The sequence below is a fragment of the Gymnoscopelus microlampas genome, assembly GCF_963454915.1.
Source record: "Gymnoscopelus microlampas genome assembly, chromosome: 10".
NCBI lineage: Eukaryota > Metazoa > Chordata > Actinopteri > Myctophiformes > Myctophidae > Gymnoscopelus > Gymnoscopelus microlampas.
The window spans coordinates 49,277,080-49,299,333 of NC_139947.1; the positions used below are offsets into that span (position 1 = coordinate 49,277,080).

General features: G+C 42.5%; 2 protein-coding genes across 2 annotated transcripts in view; one reads left to right on the plus strand and one right to left on the minus strand.

The window, feature by feature from the left end:
• LOC311054402 (uncharacterized protein) overlaps positions 1-3,604 on the plus strand; it is a 55,832-nt gene extending 52,228 nt beyond the window's left edge. Inside the window, exon 9 of the mRNA XM_084070345.1 lies at positions 6-3,604. Coding sequence (XP_083926471.1) covers positions 6-943 — 938 coding nt within the window. The 3' untranslated portion in view covers positions 944-3,604. The remainder of the gene's footprint in view (positions 1-5) is intronic.
• A 3,292-nt stretch (positions 3,605-6,896) lies between these two features.
• LOC311053862 (cytosolic sulfotransferase 2-like) lies at positions 6,897-12,402 on the minus strand (the record flags this gene model as incomplete). Its single annotated transcript, XM_084069602.1, has 8 exons — positions 12,306-12,402; positions 11,563-11,701; positions 11,099-11,227; positions 10,179-10,279; positions 9,429-9,555; positions 8,010-8,107; positions 7,392-7,566; positions 6,897-7,009 (listed from the first exon to the last, which is right to left on the minus strand). The coding sequence occupies exons 2-8, from the start codon at positions 11,699-11,701 to the stop codon at positions 6,897-6,899; spliced, it is 882 nt and encodes a 293-aa protein (XP_083925728.1). The 5' UTR covers positions 12,306-12,402.
• Positions 12,403-22,254: the final 9,852 nt, after the last annotated feature.

Sequence of the window (22,254 nt, forward strand, 5' to 3'; positions counted from 1 at the left end):
TCCAGGGAAGCCCTGCAAGAAGTCTGAGAGCAACGGGGTGGGGGGTGCAGGAGGATCAGGGGGAGCGGGGGGAGGAACGGGGGAGATGCCCCCCAACAACTGGGCCGGCCTCCACGAGCGCCCGCCCGGAGCCGACATCAGCAAGAGCCTGATCCGCAACCAGAACAACCACGAGCAGCACGTCAAAGACAGCAACCACGGACGCAACCAGAGGGCGCGCTCCACCGACCGGGGCCTCTTCTCCGACGGCTCCACGGGCTCCCTGCTGAGGCTGCAGGCCCTGGGGCGGCCCCCGCAGCTCGGCCTGGAGCAGCAGGACAAGGACCTGACGGACCCGTCCTCCCTGTCGCTGTACGAGTTCGACCTGCGGCCGCCGTCGCCCATCGACCTGGGCCGCAGCATCGACGACGCCCTGCACCGCGAGCACCTGCTGGGAGCGGGCAGCCTGTTCCAGCCTCTGTCCCTGGGGCCCTCGTCGCCGTACCCCCCGTCGCCGGGCTACGGGAGCGGCGGCGGTCAGGGGAACGGACCCTGGCTCCGCCGGAACAGCGACCCCCAGCTGCTCTCCGACAGCAGCGACGCCCCGACGGAGTCCTCCGTGCCGCTGGGGGGCGGCAGCGTCATGAGCAGCGTGCCCAGTAGGCAGGTGACCGCCCCTCCGACGCCGTCCCATCAGGGGGGTCACCGGTGGGAAGGCAGCGTGCCCTCCTCGGTGTCCTGCCCCGTGTCCCTGCGTCCCTCCAGGACGGCGTCCACGGGACACCTGGGGGAGGGCGAGGAGGGGGCGGACGACACGCGGCCCTTCCTCACCCCGGACTCGGACAGGTTGCGGGGGGTGAGGGGCGTCGGCGGAAAGTACGCGCAGCAGGGCTCACGGAGCTACCTGGAGGTGAGCCGCCTGGACGATACCAACAGCGTCAGCAGCGAGATTATAGACCTTTAACCACTTAGAATGGTTGGGCGGAGTCCCTGCAGGGCTCTAAACTAGTGTCTTTTCTGTTTTATGTTATTGTGGGGAAAAGCTTTCGCTGAAAATAGCCGATCGGCAAGCTCACAACGCGACGTTAGCCGACCGGCTATTCTTTGCGAAAGCTGGTTAACCACTTTATTTTCTCCTTTTCTTTTTGTCGAAATTAGTTTGGCTCTTTTCGGCTACAAGAGCTAAGTGAACCATGCTGTGTGGTTTCACCCATTCTACAAGCTCACAACGCATCGCAACGTGACATGACGCGTTGTGAGCTTGTAGATCTGCTATCGTCTTTTACGAGTTTCTTTTCGTGACGTATATACCTCCCCCTTCAGGGAAAGGTTCCGGGTTAACCCTTCGTAGTCGAAAAGAGACAAAATATTAGCCGATCTACAAACTCGCATCGTGAGCGCGTTGCGAGTTTGTATTGCTGCTATTTTCGAACATTTAATTGCAAATTCTCGCCTACAACGATGACACGCCCACAATTGTCACGCCCGGGGGAAAACGGTTAAAACTCTGAACCAACAACCTGGAAGCAAGAGGACCAATGAGCCAGGCACCAAACCCCCCTAGCAACGCTGTCCAGAACGCCTGGACAACAAACTGACACACATTTAGAATTTCTACATTTAGAATCAATATATTGTTCTAATGGGACTTCTTTGGAGAAGAAAAGGGGAACGACATTTTGGGGGTGTGGATATTGCCTACATTTATTATGATGAGGACATTTAAACAATGAATTAGTAATTCTGTCTATCTATCTCTCTTTCTCTCTCTATATCCCACACACACACCCGTGTCAATTAAATGGCATCATTTTAAGTATATTGGTACCACATATACATTTACCTTGTCTTTTCATTTTATTGTATATTTTTTTAGCAGGTCCCGATACCAATTGGCTTAAGATTTATGCAGGTGTTCAATTTTGTCGAACCATATCGTTGCTGTCGGGGCAGAAAGCGTGTATCTCCATATTCTAACTTTTTGCGTTTTTTTTCCCGTAAATTAACGCCCGACACTTATAGGAAGGCATTCATTAACGACAAAAAAAAACATTAAAAGTTGAAACATGGAGATATGAGGTTTCTGCCCGACAACAACAACGACTGCAGACAATATGTTTTTGAACATACTGCGTGACGTGTGCACCATCAATGACCTCTGACCTCTCTGGAGTGCTTAGAACCAGGGGCTGTTTGAGTGACGTGGCTTAAAGGACCGCTTCACCTATTTTCAACCTAGCTTCATATATTTGATCCTGCTTATTAAAAGATGGTACACATGTTTGTCTATTGGGTCTGTGTCTCAGAGTAGGGCTGTGGACAGTTCAGAAAACGGCTACCAGTGACATCATCATTAGGCAGTTTTTCTTTTTTTTAAACAAGATTTATTTTTCCTATTTTTTTATATTAACGCGAGAACAATGTCTTCTATCATAGCATGCTAACTTGCCAGGAATAGAAAGCCTGCAGTTTCTATTAGCTTGGATTCCCCATCGATGATGTCACTGGTAGGCAGGTTTCTGAACTGTCCACAGCCCTCCTCTGAGACACGGGAGTGAGTTAGACAAAAATGGTGCCATCTTATAACGAGCATTAGTGAGGACCAGTTATATGAAGATAGGTTTAAAATGGTTGAAGTCGTCCTTTAACAATGAATGTGGCTCTAAGCGCCCGTTGTATCTGCGAAGGGGGTGTTACACGAACAATAGTGACTTTCATTTTTATGCTACTGTTCATTTGCTGTCCATTATATTTCATTCATTGTGCATAATGTGTAATGTATGTTATGTAAAAAAAACTAATGTGCCATACATAACAGTAAGTGCTTGGTTTCATGTTAATGTTTATATATCTGTAAAGCTCTTAATTAGGGATAACTCTCATCATAGCCTCTCACTGCACTGCAATAACCCATCAAAACGTTATGCTTTATTTATACTCAGTCGTAGCCTAGCGTCGCGTCCCGAAAATAGCAGATCGACAAGCTCACAACGAGCCGCGATGTGACGCATTATAATCTCGTAGAACGTCTTTTTCCCGGGAAGCGACAATGCCGTGCGACGATGTATGAATCAGGCTTTACTCATTCCACGCTCTGCCACCGGTATCCATGCAGTCTTCCTCGTACGCTAATGTGAAGCTTATTACATAAAACCGCCAGAGAAAGAAAAAAAACAACAGCTGATATTCATTAAGGCTGATGACCTGTGAAGCTGTTGCTGAGGCCTTTAGCTTGTAGCTAAAATGATCTGTAATTACAATATGAGATTCCAGAGACGTTCAGCATTGAGGTTGATGTGTTTTTGCTTTGTGATTTTGGTGGAGGCGGCTAAAAACCCCGAACCATTGAAGCCTATACGACTGCATTTTTCTATGACACTAGTATACAATTTGAACTTAAATGTAATCATAAACTATTTTGTTACGGTACACTAATCCCAGAGTGTGGTCTATTTATATATCGTCTCTGTCGGGAGGAAACCTCATATGTCCAAAACCGTTACTTTTCAGGATAAAAATTCAAGAGTATCAGATCGACAAGCAGGGCCGGCGGCCGCTGCCATAAGCAACATACGTTTTTTTAACTTTTTTTTATTTTTTTAACTTTCATATTGTAATTATGTCATGTATCTCCTATCCCAAAACTAGCGTTATTATTTTAGTATGCAATAAAAAATTACAATGATTTTATAATGGGGGTGTTTGGGGGGGGGGGGGAGGGGGGCACCAAAAAAAATCTTGCTTAGGGCCACGAAAATCCTAGGGCCGGCCCTGTCGACAAGCTCAAGTGTTCGCGCAGTGTTTTGAGCTTGTAGATCTGCTACTTTTGATGCTTTTGTGTGACACTCCAGTATGATCACGCAGGGCATGAATTTACAAAATGACAAAATGTAAAAAACATGGAGATGAGAGGTTTCTACCCGACTGCAACGATAAGTGAACGCTACACCGCTTGGCAGGGCTGCAGCGACACGTACCGTACACACACACACACACACGACTGGCTTAAAGCATGGACCTCAGAACTCTCCAATGGTACGCAGAACTCCATAACGGAGCACTTATCCTGAGCACTAGAATGAAGTATTTTTTACTACTCGAGAGGAAAACTATCTTTGAAATACGCGACGTATAAGAAATTGTGTAAATACTGTTATTTTTGATGTCTATGAAAGAAAAAAAGAAAAATAAAGTATTCAAACGGTACAAGATGCATTTTACTGTGAAAGACAATCTAAAAGGGATCTTGATGTTTTTTTGTGGGGGGGGGGGGGGGGTTTGAAGACAAGTCATGTTACTTTGAGAATGACGATAGATTGTGGAGCGAAGTCCGTTCTGGAACTGTTATGATGAAGGATATTTTGTAATATATTTGTTACAACTTGCAGCCAAGGTTGTTGTTGATTTTGTTTTTGTTTTAGTTTTTTGCCATTGTTAAATGTTTAGCCTCCTACAGTATCAGTTTTAAACTTGTTGATGCTGAAAATAGGAGAGAGGGATTCCACCCTAGTACACTATAGAATCCCCAGTGTTAAAGGTGCAGTAAGTGATATTTTGTTCTGTGAAATAGGCCTATATTCTGATAGTAATCTTTGCTATTGACTTGCTCTTGTGTTTGTTCAGTAACAGGAGTCTCCCTCGTTCTCCAGATCTTTATTAAACAGAAAATGCATTTTCAGGTTCGGGATACCAATTTTATCCAATCAGGATAGAGAACTCATACAGGATACAGGATAAACAAGAGAAATTGGAATTGCACACACAATTTGAACTGATTCACTATGAAACTGAAGCTGATAAAAAACAATGGTTTTCTCTCGAGGTTGGATGAAATTTGTGTCCCATCTGAAAGTGTATTTTCTGCTTATTAAATATCTGTAGAGACGGGGAGACCTCTGTTACTGAACAAACACTCTATAGCAGTTATTACAATCAGAATATCGTCTGTCGGGTGGAAACCTCACCAAAACTGTTACTTTTCAGGATTCAAAAGTAGCAGATCGACAAGCTCAAAACGCGCCACTTCGTGCCGCGTTTTGAGCTTGTGGATCTGCTATTTTTACTTTCGTGTGACGCTGTAGTATGATCAAGTAGGGCGTTAATAAAAAAAACACACACAAAAAGTTAGAATATGGAGATAAGAGGTTTCTGCACGACAGCAGCAATGTAGAGCTTTAAGAGCTCTATGCACAGCAGCCATATTGGGAATGAATTGGGCCTCTTCTTACTTCCTTCACGGGTGTTACCAATGATACTAATTAAGGCTCTGTTCCATTTAGTGTGGCATAGTGGTTGTCTTATTTTCAAGGACCCCCATAACTCTCAGAGTTACACACCGACCACAAGGGGCCATTTGGGAACCAAAATGGAGTGTTTCTAGTGAGCCAACATGCACGATATCAGCACCCTGACCAGAATGGAACTGAGCCTTCATTAGTATCATTGGTAACACCTGTGAAGGAAGTAAGACGAGGCCCAATTTCTCTCCAAAATGGCTGCTGTGCATAGAGCCTATTGAACGAACACCCTTACAGGTCCATTTTGGTTCTATTTGTACTCTCCTCAAGGTTTTTACTGTGTACACTAGCTGGCCCGATAGAGACAAGTCTTCTTCCTGTTCCAGGATCAGTTGTTTGGCTGTTACCTCGTGGGGGGGGGTAGTTCCTCCCTGTGATGTAATGAATGAAGTGCTTGATTTGTTTTCGTATCAACAGGACAAAAGACCTTGTATTGTTCTCGACATTCCAGTTCCCTCCCCCCCCCCCGTCAGATATCACTGTATCAGTAAAATGCTGTTTCTCCTTTTTAATACCTGATGTACCAGCTGCTCTATACCTTCCATCAGCTACTGACAGGCTGCTGTGTGGAACCGAATGCAGTATCATGTGCCATAGTTCAGTGGTTCCCAACCATGGGGTCCAGGGCCCCTTTGGGGGAGAGAGAGACGGGGGGGGGGCAACGATCATTGATAGGGGTGGGTGGGTGTTGGTTGGGGGGGGGACTGAGGCCTTGTCATAACTTGCATTTTTGGGTCATTATATTGTCAGAAATAGTCAAAAGGTAATGTTTTCTAAATAATAAATAATAGTGAAAACAGTCCAATCCGAGCTCACGAAATAAACATTATCTACAACTCAGACATAGTTCCTCACCTGCGTCATGCAAGCACACAAACAAAAACATAGAAAAGGGCAGAGCTCTGGTCCTGTTGTGCGTTGCTCAGGGAAGCTCTGCCCACTAAATGAAACTCTGCTAGTCTCTGACTCAGCCTTGATTGCATTCAGGTGTGCCAATCCTAATTGGATCAGAATTGGATTCAGGTGCGCAGCAAAGGCTTTTATACAGTGTGAGCTTGTAGATTTCCGCAATTCCGCTATCTCCGCTATGCTGGCCATAGTTATTAGTTAATACTATGCAGTTGTACCCCCCTGTAGTCATAGGCAACAGTGCAGAGCAGCGGTTCTCAACCTGTGGCCCGGGGCCCACTGGAGGACATTGCAAATGGGTCCCCCAAATAATAGGCAAAACACTAAAGATGTACTTTTTTCTTCTTTAAAACCTTGGAGGAAAAAATGGTGGCTTTTTTTGTGGCACCTGGTGTCAGATGGGTGGGCCACGGAGGCTTTCGAGATTTTCAAGTGGGCCCTGCATCCAGAGAAGGTTGAGAACCACTGGTGTAGTGGTACGGTGTTCATTCATTCATTCATTCATTCATTCATTCATTCATTCATTCATTCATTCATTCATCCATTCATTCTCCCTCATTGAACCTTTGGTTGTATTTGTGTGTGTGTGCTGCATCCTCCATAATACAAGTATCTGGTTTCAAATAAATATGAGACAAGTTTAAAGGTCTTCATTTGGTCATGTTTACTATTTATTCATTGTGTTTGTTTAGAGTGCATTACGGTCGCCTATTATAGAGCCGTGCGAAATTGGAGCCGGGTGTTTTTCATCTTCCTCTTGTAGTCTTCGTCAAACTGCTCGCTCTGTGCCACCGTGAAGTGGTTCTTCCAGTCAGCAACTTTCCCTGTAATAACAGACATGGTGATACAAGGTCAATGTGACTCTTTCTCTCTAACTCTCTCCCTCCCCCGTGTGGCCAGTGATGGACAAAGTCCTCAACTCCAGTACTGTATAAAGTAGTCAGTATTTTCATGCTTTTAAATGCCTTGTGTTCCCTCATTATTGTTGACTGATTTGATCCCTCAAATGAATTGAATGACCAACAACAGGAAGTGATGCTCATAATTGACACCCCCCTTTCCCCCAAGTGGCTCCTTGGGAAACCTTTTTGTAAACTTAATATTGTATTAATAGGCCTATTGTGAATTGCTCCTGAATTTCCCTGGGCTGACATTAGAACTCAAATCACTCACACATGCACGCACACATGCACGCACACATCTGACCTTTGCGCAGGAAAGGCGAGATGTTAAAATCTAAGGCTTCGTCAGTGGAGCAGTTGGCCATCTTGTTGTTCTTCATGTTGTCAAAGTGGACCAGTTGTCTGATCATCTGTTTGTCGTCCGTGGTGGGAGACAGTCCTAGGAAGGAGCACAGGCGGTCCAGCTCTCGTACCGTGTCCTGTAAGACGGCAGAGATCTTGACTTTGACATAAGCCCTTATACTGTACCAGTGGTTCTCAAACTTTTTCAGGTCAAGGACCAGGACCACCAAAATGATATGCATTTGGCCGCGGACCCTGACAAATTGTATGTGCCAGGCACCAGCAGAAGCAAAGATTTGAGTTAAAAATGTTTTCTTTAAAAAAAAAAGATTTGCACAAATTTCCACGATTTAAAAAAAATATCTAAAGTATAAAATACGGTTAAAGTGGTTAAAATGATTGTGACGCTATATTAACTAATTTAGCTGTGGACCCCCTGGGGGTCCCCGGACCCCACTTTGAGAACCAATGCCCCTTATACATACTGTACGTTGTTGAGCGGAGTCCCTCAGGGCTCAATACTAGTGCCTTTTCTGTTTTCGCTCTACATTAAATATCTTGTTAGTTACATTTCACTGACCTCAACCAGGTCCTCATAGAACAGGTACAGGATATGAGGGTTGTTCTGTTTCCTGTCCCACCAGCCTTTAACGTGTTCATACCAGGACCCAAACACCACTGTAACACACATACACACAACACAATGTTCATACCACATACCAGGACCCAAACACCACTGTAACACACATAGACACACAACACAATGTTCATACCACACACCACTGTAACACACATACTGTACACACAACACAAAGTTCATACCACATACCAGGACACAAACACCACTGTAACACACATATACACAACACAACAAATATTTTGGTTACACTTGGTTACATGTGCACACTCTCTGAGTTACAAATGGACACATTAAAGATGCTAAAGTTATATTTTTGTTAAAAAGATAAAGTTCTATAATCTGATAGTTATCAAAGCTATGTGTTTTTCTCCCGGGCTCTCCAGCTCTTTAGGAAGCAGAATTTTGGTGGTCACCAATTTCATCCAATCAGGAGAGAGAACCAATGTATAAGCTTACATTTTACAGTGTTCCAATTCCAATTTTGTCTTATCAGAAAAAAAAATTCATCACTACCAATTATTTCACTTGTTTATTCGGTATCCTGTATGAGTTCTCTCTCTAGATTGGATGAAATTAATATCCTGACCGGAAAAAGTTTTTTTTTTGTTAACTAATGAGCTGGAGAGACGGGGAGACCCCTGTTACTGAATAAACATGTCATTAGCCCCTCCCTGTTTGTCCCTGATTTGCCTCTGCCCCTCCCATGCATCTGCTCCTAATTCCCCACGGCCTATCTCCTCTCCTCTCTCCTAACCTCATATGACCAGGCTTTCCACACCCCTATCTCCCTGTGCCCAGAAGACTGTGATTGCCCTGAGTGCCACAACCTGTGAAGACCAGCTGAGCCTGGTAGGGTGACGAGCTCCAGAGACTATTTAGCTAACAGTCTCTGTACTGTGAGTAGTGATGTGTGTGTTCAGTGCTGAATGTTCAGTTGTATGTCAGGTTCTTAGTTGACCGTATTACAGTATATTCGAGTTAGAGTCGTGGTCTAAGAGTACGTTTTTAGTGTTGTGTAAGCTATATCTTTGTTAATTCAATGTTGTCCAAGTAAAGTAATGTGATCCTGGTCTCAGATCCAGGTCTCAGACTCTGCATTTGATGACCTTCCGAGTTCCTCCGTCTGGGTACACCCTTTGACTTCCTGATAAAACACTCGATAGCAATCATTACTATCAGAATATAGAGGTAACACTTATTTTAACAAAATTCAAGTTCTACTTTTCATCACATTTTTCATTTTATATTTTCTGATTTACTGTACTCCCTCTATCCAGACAGCACCCAGGCCATATAACCACATGAAATGACTTGTGTAGATCAAACATAAAAACATGTCTGGCATCATTCCACACTCACTCCTGCCCTCCATGAATCTGTTGAGGAAGTTGCTCCAGTCTCCTGGCTCAGGCTGCACCATGTTCATACGGTCAAAGTGGAAATAGGACACTGCGTTGTCTTTGGCATTACGAGCCACATATATTATCTGTATGGAAAATAGAAGACAAAGGTGTCGTTTTAGGCTTAAGTCAATCTTATAAACATTTTCACTTTGACATTGATTCTTTTATGCCTTTGGTATTTTGTTCTATTTCTTTATTTCTTCATTTATTTTCTCCTGATATTCTTCATTCCTCTTTAAATGCCTTCTTATGCCATCGGTCAAGAACTTTGAATTAGCACTGTGTATCACTTATGCTATAGAACAGGGGTCTTCAACAGGGGGTCCGGGACCCCTAGGGGGTCCTCAGAGTTACTACAGGGGGTCCGCCAAATCTTTGTGTGATGTGATTTTTTTTAACCTTAACCACTTGAACCCTAGCATCCCTTTTCTGAGGAGAACTTTAGCCAAAAATAGCAGATCTACAAGCTCACAACGCCTCGCGCTGCGAGGCGTTGTGAGCTTGTAGATCAGCTATTTTTGGCAAAGAGGTATCGGTGTAGAGGGAAAAAAGAGCAGACCACGTAAACAAAAAAAGTTGAATATGAAACACAATTTTATACAATATAGAGGGGGTCCCTGCTTCATCTTTCTCTCAGCTAGGGGGTCCTTGGGCTGAAAACGTTGAAGACCCCTGCTATAGAAATCAACTTTGCTGGCGAATGTACCTTGCAGTTCTGCTCCCAGAAGGATTTGGGTATAAACTGGACCGGGAGGTGGGTCTTAATCAGCCGCGGGGAGGTGGGCAGTTCAGACACCTCAACCAGGCCTGATACAGCAGAATAACACAATAGGAAGTTAACCAGTTTCGTCATTAATAAGAACATGTTTCAAGAATCACTACCGTATATATCTCTGTAGCATGTTTGTATCAGTCTTAAAGAGGGTGTGAGTGATTTGTTTTGTATCAAAATAAGTGTTAAATATAGCTCTATATTCTGATAGTAATCATTGCTATAGATAGAGTGTTTGTTCAGGCGTCTCCCTCTCTCTCCAGCTCTTTAGTGAACAGAAAATACATTTTACGGTCAGGATACGAATATCATCCAATCAGGAGAGAAAACTCATACAGGATACCAGAAAAAACAAGAGAAATTGGAACTGGAACCCTATCAAATTGAAGCTGATAAATGGGTTCAGTTCTCTCACTTGTTAGGAGGACATTGTTGACCCACTTGAAAATGTATTTTCTGTTTACTAAAGAGCTGGTAATGTTTACTATCATTATATAGTCAAAAAATAGTAATGTTTTAGCAAAAACCTTTTATTTTAACCAAACAATATCTTTACAGCATCTACAGCAACTGTACTTGAACCATAGCATTCCTATTCTGGGGGGTGAACATTCGGTGATGTGTTTCGATGCGTTGTGAGCTTGTACATCTGCTATTTTTGAACATTTTCGGAAAATCTGTGCATTTGAAAATGTTAGAATAATTTAGATTTTTTTTTACACAAATCTTTTCTTCAAAAAATCCCTGGCTCAAACATTTTCAGATGGGGGTCCGTGGCCAAATATATACCAATTTGGGGGTCCTTGGCATGAAAAGGTTTGAGAACCACTGAACCAGGGTTTGAGCGAACCAACCTGAGGGGAAGCCAGGTATGTAGAGCTCCATGAAGGGCACTCGTTTAAAGATGGGGATTGAATCCTGACGGTCAGGAATCATCTGACCAAAATACAGAAGGTCCAGGATGTAGGACACCCATGTAGTCCCTGAAGAAATCACAAAGTATGGATGTTATTCACTGTTTTAAACATGTGGACCTTAACAGTTATTAATGATTACCCATCAATATGGGTTTATGAAACATTTGATTACTTTGACTTTGTCATTGTAGGTATATTGTGATGCCAAATGCCAATACTTTTTTACTTTCACTAAGTAACTTGTTCCTAGCCTGGCATGGCCAGACTAATATCGAGGGCAATTTTTGTTTTTGCAGTGGCACTTTTTCCACCACAGCTGAAAATAACCCATTGATTGATTCATTCATTAATATAGCGTTCATTCATTCATTCATAATTGAACTCCATCCATCCATACACACCTGCTTTTGGATAAGTAGCTATAAGGATGTCATCTGGTCTGGCTCTGAAGTTCTGTACGTTGTCCCAGTTGGCAGTGAAATACTTAGTCATGGAGACTCCGTGGAAGTCAAACAGAGAGGGGCGAGGTGGCAGCTCCATCTGAATGATACAAATCACAATGTTTCGAATTGATCACAAATTATAAACATTTTAATTAAGGTCTCGTGCAGCTACAAACAAGACAGAAAATGTCATACTGTAATGCTGTCTGAAATATAATACTAATATGACATACAGTAATAAATATTGGCCATAGACTCCTGAGGTATTTTGTTAGTCTAACATGTACGTACTTTATATGTTAAGTAAATGTACCACTTGAACAACAGCTTCCCTAATGTTCTGGGCTAACATTCTGCGATGATAGCCAATCTACAAGCTCACCACGCAATGTGTTACTGTGAGCCTACTGTGAGTTACTGTGAATTTTGGCATCACAGTAATACTGTGAGCTTGTAGATTAGCTGTTTTCGGGTGAAGGTCTGGGGTAGAGGGGGTAGATCTGGTATAGAGCCCTGGGGGACCCCGGTCAACAAAGTATGTACGGTTTAAGGGGCTAAAGCAATAGTTCAAAGTTTAATTTAGATTGAAATATAGGAGAAGGATATGTTGTATGAAATGAATGTGAATATTAAAATTGATTCTGAAATGTCAGTTTCACATCCGGACACAAACATAATAATATAACAATAAAGCCACTTACCCTCCTGTCCTGTGTACAAAACAAGTCCCTTTTTTGATCCTTGTTCCTGCGTCTGTGGTCTACCAGCTCCTGTGTGTTCTGTTCATTGACATGTCCTCCTCCCTCCTTTCTTCCTTTATGTAAACTCATGTGCTCACTGCTCACACCGGGTTACTTATGGAGCAGGACACATGACACCCCCCCCCCCCACACACACACACACACACACACATTTCCCACACCCCTTGTAGTTTTTTTCTCCCACAAGAAATATACTCTTTATTTTATATACCAATTATTTAGCACATACATACATACATACATACATACATACATACATACATACATACATACATACATACATACATACATACAGTACACGTACTATCATGTGAATGACTATTGTTGTCATTATTATTGTCTTTCATAATATATCATGGTAGTAGGTCATAGTAACCCGAAATAAGACAATTTCAACAGCTACAAATACAAATTATTCATTGTTTCTCTTTCTCTCTTTAAATGGTGGTTTAAAAGCATTAGATACAAGCTGCACAATACAGTAGAAGTGAAAGTAAAGTAGACATATAGTGGTGAGATAAGATAAAGATAACTGCTGGCTGTGGTGGAAGTACTCAGATCATTACATAAAACGTGGCCTACATAAAAGTAGCAATACCACAATGTAGAAATACTTTGCTACACTGCATTTCAATTAATTTTAAGTATCGGCATAGAAATATACTAGTATTCATTATTCATTCACAATTACATTAGTAATTAGTAATTAATGTGTTCATCACTTTCATTGTTGATCATTTTAATTACATTATGTGCTTCTGGGTAGATTAGCCTATAATAACACATCATTTATCACTTAATGTATGTTTTGTATTAATACTTATTATCTGCCACTAGTGACTGAAGCTGTCAAATGATTGTATTGGAGTAAAAAAGGACAATATTAGCCACAGAAATATAATTGAATTGAAGTATCAATATGTTAGTTACTTTTCACCACTTCTTGCTGGTTGTAAGTATTTTTCTTGTATTTTTGGGGTCTAACAAGCTTTATATAGAGTTTATTTGACACTAGAAAACTGTGCTCTGAGCGCAGGTCTCTGCCAGGCCAGGTTGCTGACCCAGGCCTACCCTGTGTCCGTCAGTTTCAGAACAGTTTTGGAGGTGTGCTGTATAAAGCCCTGCAACATGCGATTCCTATTGTGTATGATTGAATGTTGTGTTCATGCCATTATTTTGTAAGAGTTAGGCTCCGCCCACACATTTTTAAGGCAATAGAGCACCGAAGTCTGACGTAATTTACACATCCTACCTGGGTCGCGTTTTTCCCCCCCGTTCTGAATTCTCATAGACGTGTTTAATATTGCATCAAATAAGAACTGTGTTGAAAAAATAAACAAATGACCCCGGCGGTTTGACTCTTATGGATATGAAGCATCAACTGACGGTGAGAAAACGCTAATGTTACCTCCGACAAATTAGTTACATTTTCGCCAGAAACAGACTGTATCAAATATGAGTGACTGACTATCATAAACGATACAGAACCTCCTCCCTGGCAATATCGCCGAGACAGTTTGTTTATTTTTGGACCACAATTCTTATATGAAACGATTCTAAGATGACCCAATGTTATTCTCCATAGAGAAATTACTTTACGGCCCAGGGGATGAATGAGTGACGTCAGGACTTCTGTACTCTATTACTGGCAAACGGTATGGAACGCCAAAACCCTGTTTGATGGTCATAGCATTGATGGTCGTAGCATTTGTGGCGGCCCTTATGGGTGGAAGAGAAATCACTTTAGGCTCTGTGTTGTTTAGAGGCCCCCAGATGTTAAGATCAGAGCCCATGTGTGCAGGATTTGTGGCATTTTTTGCCAAATGGGTCAGTATAGACCAAAATGTGAAGCGACCTGTTACAGCGCCACCATGAGGCTGATTGGAAAAATTGGGGGTGGCGGTCCTTCCTTGACCTACTAGGAGTAAGCGTGCAAGATTTCACAGCAATCGGATACAGCGTTCATGATTTGTGGCAATTTGTGCAAAAAAACTGGCGACTCTCCAAATTTGCGTAGCTATTTGTAATGGAATCTGACAAATCTGACAAATACATCTCGATCCCCTGACTCCAGAGATGATGTGTATTGATTGATTGACAAAATCTGTAGGAGTAGCAAAAAGTGTGTTTTGTAGAATGTGCGAAATGATGGAAAATCGTGCGGAAATTAGCAAGGTCTACTGCATATGCAGAGTTGCATAATGATCCGAGGAATCCATTGGGGTGAGAAATTGACTGTACGACCTACCGTTCAAGGGTTGTGGGCCAAAACTTGAAGCGGCCTGTCATAGCGCCACCATGAGGTTCTTCTTTGGCCTACTGGGAGTGTTTGGCAAAGTTTCACGCTGATCAGTCCAGACGCCTGAGATTAGCTGCTCTCACACAAACACACACACACACACACACACACACACACACACACACACACACACACACACACACACACACGCGCACACTTAAATGGTTAATGCATTTTGTAATAATAATCAAAAGTAACTAGTAACTAAAGTAAATTTTAGTGGAGTAAAAGTATTGAAAATTGGAAATACTCCAGTACAGTAAAAAAATACCTCAAAATTACTTAAGTAAAGTACTTGAGTACATGTACTTAGTTACTTTCCCCCACTGCGCAGTGCGCACGCACACACACACACACACACACACACACACACACACACACACACACACACACACACACACACACACACACACACACACACACACACACACACACACACACACACACACACACACACACACACACACAGACGGACAGGGGCGAAAACATAGCCTATACAGCCATTGGGACGTCCTGCCTGGCAGAGACACAAAAAAATCATATACGTTTGAAATGATGCTTATTACGCCGGCAGAGCGCGTGGCAGACACATAACATAGCTCTGAGGTACTGTAATGCCGAGCCCTCCGGGGCCGTTAACTCACTGAGTATGACTAACCCAAAGGATAACTGTTTAAGTGTTTAAACTTTTATTATATAATGCATCATAATCTCCAAAAACAAGACATTACATACCCCTGGCTGTTACACTCACCACCGTCACACCACTGTATTGCTGTGACATCACAGCAGCACACATTATATCAGAGCACTCATATAGGCCAGTGGTTCCCAAACTGGGGGTCGTGGCCCCCAAATTATTTTGGGGGGTCCCAGATGATTAGCTTAAATGTGCAACATTGTTTTCTCACTCAACAGTGAACAAACCAACATACAGTACAAGTGCATACAGGGTATCGGCACATTTCTAAAGTTAAAATTTGTATTACCAAAAAGCTGATCTACAAGCTCACAACGCCTCGCAGTGCGAGGCGTTGTGAGCTTGTAGATCGGCTATTTTCACAATATTTATCTGTGGAACCGAGTCAAACTAAATGTAATGCCTCAACTCCTACAATTCCAAGTGCTTGTCAGGATGGGGTCTTCAGTTCAAATATGAATGTTTTGGGGGCACTGAAACGTTTGGCTGATATATGAGAATCATCTGTATATCGGTCTTTTATAAGCGGCAGTGGTGGAAAGTAACCAAGTGCATTTACTCAAGTAATGTACTCAAGTTGACAGCTTTAGTTAGTAGTTACTTTGCAGATTTAGACTATGATTAATGCAAAATGTGCATAAACACTTAGCTCACAACTGTTATGGGCTGGCTGTTTTCTCCCTTTTTTCCTATGTGTCTGGTGTGTGCTGTGTGGTCGTGGGGATGGTCTGCCTGGGCGTCACCTTCCAATTCCCTCATCGGGCTGTGGAGCTGCCTGCTCACCTGGGGGTGATCTTCTCATCAAGCCCAGCAGATAAAAGCACTGGCTCTGGATACCAGCCCTTGCCAGATTATTCAGTTGTCGACCGGTAAAGACCTGTGCCTCAGCTCCTCAGTTTTTTTCCTGTATTCGGCATTCTCTAACTCCTTGTCTCCCTGTCTCAGATCGCCCAGTACCTCCACGTCTGCTGCCAGCCTGCCCTTTCAAACAGCCATGCCATACCTAAGTTTATTATTTGGGATTTTTGAATTCAACGTTGAATAAAGAGACGTTCGCTTGTAAACCTGGTTCTGCTGTTCTGCTTTTGGCTCCTATTTACAACACACCCTAACACACAACGCTATTTTTTAAAACGTTATCCAAAAAAGTATGTAGATTTTGACGCCAATACTTTTGTACTTTTATTCAAGTAACATTCCTAACACAGGCCTTTTACGTGTAACAGAGTAGGCAATTTCCATATGGTGGTATTGCTTGCTTAAGTAAAACACATCTGAGTAGTTCTTCCACTACTGATAAGCAGTCAACGTTCATCATGACAAACATATACTACTTCGACTTAGGCCTGATTAATAATGCTTTGTCGTGCGACGGTGTCAAGCACAGAAAATAGCAGATGTAAAAGCTCACAACACGTTGCATTGACGATGCATTGTGAACTTGTAGATCGGCTAGTTTTTTGCACCTGACACCACTGTTGTGCAATGAAGTGTCCTATAAATCAGGCTTCGGGAAGATAGACTTTCACGAGACAAACTAACCTTTGCCCCATAGCCAACTGTACTTACTGTAGATTACAAGCATAGCAATATAAAGCAAACGAGAACACTACAGGGGGATCGTTTGCAGTGTTGCAAAGTACACCAGCACCAGTAAAGCTTTTGGCTCATCATGAGCCATAGCAGACAACAATGTGTGTGACATACTGTAGAAATAAAGATCTATTAATAAAGCATGTCAGAGTCAGACACACGAGAAAAAAAAGCAATTTGAACTTATAAGGGTTTTTGATGAGTATAGCAAGAACATGCCTCATCGTTGGTGTCTCTCAGAAACCTCAGATCTCCGTAATGTAACTTTTTTTCTTCAGTAAATGAATGCCCTTCATGTGTGCGTTTTGTGTGGGTTTTGAGCTTGTAGATCGGCTATTTTTTGAGCAACATTTGAGGTTTTCACTTTCCTCTTGACCGCAACGAGATTTTGATCCATGAAAAAAAAACATAAGAAAAAAGAAATATGGAGATACAAGGTTACTGCCCGACAGCAACAACGGCGATCGATCTGTAAATGTTGACGTAATCATGCCACCACACAAACTGTACACACACATAATAGTTAAGGAGTGTTTTGTAGATGATGTGGTCATGTTGGAATTCTTCACAACACAGTGTAACAGAAGCCAAGGCCACTTTGGAAATATTATGGAGAGGTGTTGTTGGCTCTGTGATGTCACAGTTGCTGATGTCATAGAGCACAGAGGAGGGATAATGGTGGGAGTCTAGACCCAGATATAGGGAGGCAGTGTAAAGTAACTAAGTACATTTACTCAAGTACTGTACTTTAGCACAATATTGAGTTATACTTCTGCTTTACTTGAGTATGTCCATTTTTCAATACTTAATACTTCTACCCCACTACATCCCAGAGGCAAATGTTGTTCTCTACTATTATTTGAAACTTTAGTTACTAGTTACTTTGTAGATTTAGATTACATTAACCAGTTATTGGACCACTTCACCACGCTGATTCATCCATTCATAAGAACACCGTCCTACCTTGCCCCTCCAGTGCACCTTCCTTGGACTGTAGATGTTTTCATACTGTAAGTCTCACATAATGTACATTACACTGTACAAATCTTGCGTTAATTTAGCTCAGACCCTTACGGGTCCATTTGGTTCCATTTGTACACTCTTATGAGTTGTACATGAAGGACTTTACAGTGTTATTATTCATTATGACTGCTGTTCTAATTATCTTTAATGAGCCTGCACAGTTTGCCAATAAACAAAAGTGGGGAGATCTCTAAAATATTATACAGTATTGTATTTGTTTATTATTATTTGCATATTTGAGATAATGTTTATTTTCCTGAAATTTGATTCTGCAACTCTGCAACAGCATTACAGAATGTAATCATGCATATTAATATCATAGCTGCTCTGACTGGGTCCAGACACAGATAATGCTATCAGTTATGTCCAGGATATGTCCATATGTTCATGTATGTGTCCTTTAAACACAATAGAGTGATATTCCTGCCATGTGCTAGAATCTGCTGTCATACACAATATCGTCTCTGTTGGGTGGAAACTGTCCAAAACTGTTACTTTTCAGGATTCAAATTCAAAAGCATCAAAAGTAGCAGATCTACAAGCTCGAAACGTCTCGCTTCGTGCCGCGTTTCGATCTTGACACTGTAGTATGATCAAGTAGGGCGTTAATTTATGAAAAAAACACAAAAAGTAAAAATATGGAGATAAGAGGTTTCTGCCCAACAGAATTTTTTTCCCATAAATCAGTGCTATTGAACACCCTTTACGTCTGTGTGTTGGTAAAAAAAAATATTGAACCAATGAAAAACATTAAAAAGTGTTTCTGACAAAACTGTCTGCTAAACCAGCTAACTCCAGCAAAGGGGGGTGGAGTTTGCTGGATTAGAATATAATTATTTATACCTGTGGTCAACAGATGGCAGTACAGTGCAGCCTATATAGTGCAGCTACATAGAGTTCTTGAGCATGCATGGGCACCAGCGCACTAGCAGTAGCATACAGACACATGCCTGTCATTCCTACGTACATCTCCTGCGTACTTGAATGAACAACACCAAACTGTGATCTCTCGTCCTGCCTGGTGTTTACTGAACATTACACCTTGTAGCACAAAATCCATCCACTCTAGCAAATATAAGAGACCTCTAGTAATGCACTTGTCTATGTTTATTACACGGGCCACGGCTTGGTTCAATGCTTGATTCTGATTGAATTCAGCCGTGTGTTATTTCTGGATAATGACCGATGAACTTAATAACAAACCACTGTCTAATCATCCGATTATTTCTCAACAATGACCGCCGCACCGTAAATTATCCCATGCACATCACTACCAGGGGTCCTCTGACACATCACTACCAGGGGTCCTCACATCACTACCAGGGGTCCTCAGCGATACGTATGTCGAGTTTGAAGTCGATTGGTCGGGTGGTTTTCGAGATGCGCTGGTGACACTCACACACACAGAGTTATCACATTTACACAAGAATTAAGATACTCCCAAAAGCAGTGCTTATAAATCACCATCAGCAATAACACTGTGGTTTATTGCTCATAACTAATCTTGTTCTTAAAAATACATAAAATAAAAACAGCATAAAAAGACAGGCATTAAAGTATATACTGATATTAAAATGATCATGCTAACTAAATACTATTGATTTATTTAATAGCATGAGGCAAACAGCAAACACAGGGCCATTCTGAGTTGTGACATAAGGTTATAAAACCGCACCAGGCCTAACATAGGAAGTCCATTAAAGGGGAATACCACTCATTTTCAACATTGAACCATGTCATAATATACCTTAGAGCTGTTGTGTGGAAATAAGAAAAAAATGTCTCCCCTTCTAAATCTATGTTGCCTAGAACTGGAGAATTGATTGTTGGGGTCATGTGATCAGTAGCCTCGATCTCCAGGCTTTTATTGTTTAGTTTTGCTAAAGAATAAAAGCCTGGAACAGCGCGTCGGTGTACCCGGTATAGGAAGTGTTTCATTTCCCCAACCAACCAGAGTGCAGTGGGCGTCGCTCGTAATGTTGTGTTGACGGGGCGGGGGCTGACGGACAGATCGGTGAACCAATGGGATCAGGTGCATTCTCTCCGTGCTGATTTTAAACCCGCCCCTCTATACACAAAAGCAGTAGCGCTAGTGCAGCCTATGTGATCAGTGACATACGGCCGGTAGTGATGCGCGGGTTGACCCGTAACCCGCGGCGCGGGTGGGTCGAGTCAGAATTTCGGAGGCAATTATGCGGGCTGCGGGTGAGCGGGTCACGCGCTCTCACACGCAATTTAAAAAAATAAAAATAACATGCTCTTGTTTTGTCTTTATTCCTAATAATAAGAATAATAACAATAAAACAGTTGGAATACACTTGGGGATTATTTTCTAACCATGATTTTACAGAATAAAAAAAAAACGCGGGTCGCGGGGCGGGTTGAGCCATAGATTTATATATGGGTTCGCGGGGCGGGTTGAGGTGGGTTGGGTTCCGTGGCGGGGCGGGGCGGGCCGAGTCATGAAAAAACCCGACCCGCTCATCACTAACGTCCGGTGTACTCTTTGGCCCGCCCTCTAGGCTGCTGTATTCACTAGAATGGGGAATCTCACTTCCAGCTGAAACAGTGCAACTTAGTAGTAGTTTATAATGGCATATGGTTATACATCACATTTCTCAAAATATTGTACTTGTAGATAATAGAAATCAATTTGCTGAAAATGCTCTAACAAGTCTTAACTTCATAGTCAAGTCGCACTGTTTCAGCTGGAAGTGAGATTCCCCATTCTAGAGAATGCAGCAGCCAGGAGGGCAATCAATTCTCCAGTTCTAGGCAACATAGAAGGGGGGGACTTTTTTTTTCTTATTTCCACACAACAGCTCTAAGGTATATTATGACATGGTTCAATGTTGAAAATTAGTGGTATACCCCTTTAAATACCCAAGCAGTCATTAGGCCAACAGCTCGCAGCTGGGCGCACAGGTGGATTCAGTCACTCTATCAAGGAACACAGGAGGGTCACATTTTGACTGATTTGAGGCCTAATCACTGTCACCAGCATAGATGAATGTGTCTCCAGTATCAAGTCAGACTTGAGTGATGACACCTGGATGATCCACCTCATACACATGGACCCCTTCTGCTACACTAGGTCCAGCTTCAGAACCTCCTTGTAGATCCACCTCTTCATACTGATGGTATTCTGTCTCTTCACTGGGTCCATCTGGGAGATCTATATCTTCATACTGGTGGTATTCTGTCTCTTCACTGGGTCCAGCTGGTAGATCTATGTCTTCATATTGGTGGTATTCTTCTTCTTCACTGGGTCCAGCAACTTCAGCATCAGAACTAGCAACGTTATAATAAACTATCTCAACGTTCTCTCGTCTGACATTATAATAAACCAACTCAACGTTCTGCGCTCCTTCTCTCCGCCCTCTGGTGGCCTGGAGAAACACAGTAGCATCCAGCTTTCATTTACTGGATCAGATCAGGTTCTTCAATAAAAACAGTGTAACTACTTTGTTTACATTCCATAGCTTCTTCATTTACATTCCAATCTTGTGTTAAATAAAGATGAATAAAGACGTGTAATTACCTTCCAGAAGCCGATTATCATCATCATCAGCAGTAGCATTATGATTGTAACTTTGGTGACGTTAGATGTCAGATGAGAAACTGTGAGAGAAATATGTTAGAACATCATCAAATATCATGTAAGGAACCACTCTCCTTCAAAAGCATTTTTTTTAATGTGGTAAACATTCATGTTATTGGTTAAATTATCTGTGATTCTTTGATTGCGATTCATATTGTGATTTGAAAAGTTAATTTCATTCAGGTTACCTGTGACAATGAGAGAGAGGAGCTCGCTCTCAGAGGAGAAATTATGATTAAAAACATTGATGTGATAAACACAGCTGCAATTTCCTTGGTGGGTGTGGTTTGCTTCAGGAAACAGGAAGTTGGCAAACAGGAAGTTGGCAGAATGATTGACAGGTGGCTGGGTGTGGTTGTGTGTTGTGTTGAAACTGCTGTCGTTCCCTTGGTGGGTGTGGTTTGCTGCCGGTAACAGGAAGTTGTCAGAGTGATTGACAGCTGGCTGGGTGTAGGTGTGTGTTGTGTTGGATCCAGTGAAGGTGAGGTGGAAGGAGCCTCCTGGGTACTGTGGCTGGATAGCGCAGCTGATGCTGAAGTTATTACCCTGTATCAACTGCAGCCCCTGCTGCTGGCCCTCAGGAACCCCCTTTGTGGAAGTGAAGAGGCTGATGATTGGCTTAGACAGCAGATCTGTAAAAAGATAGAGGTGATTGGCCGAAACGGCAGCTATG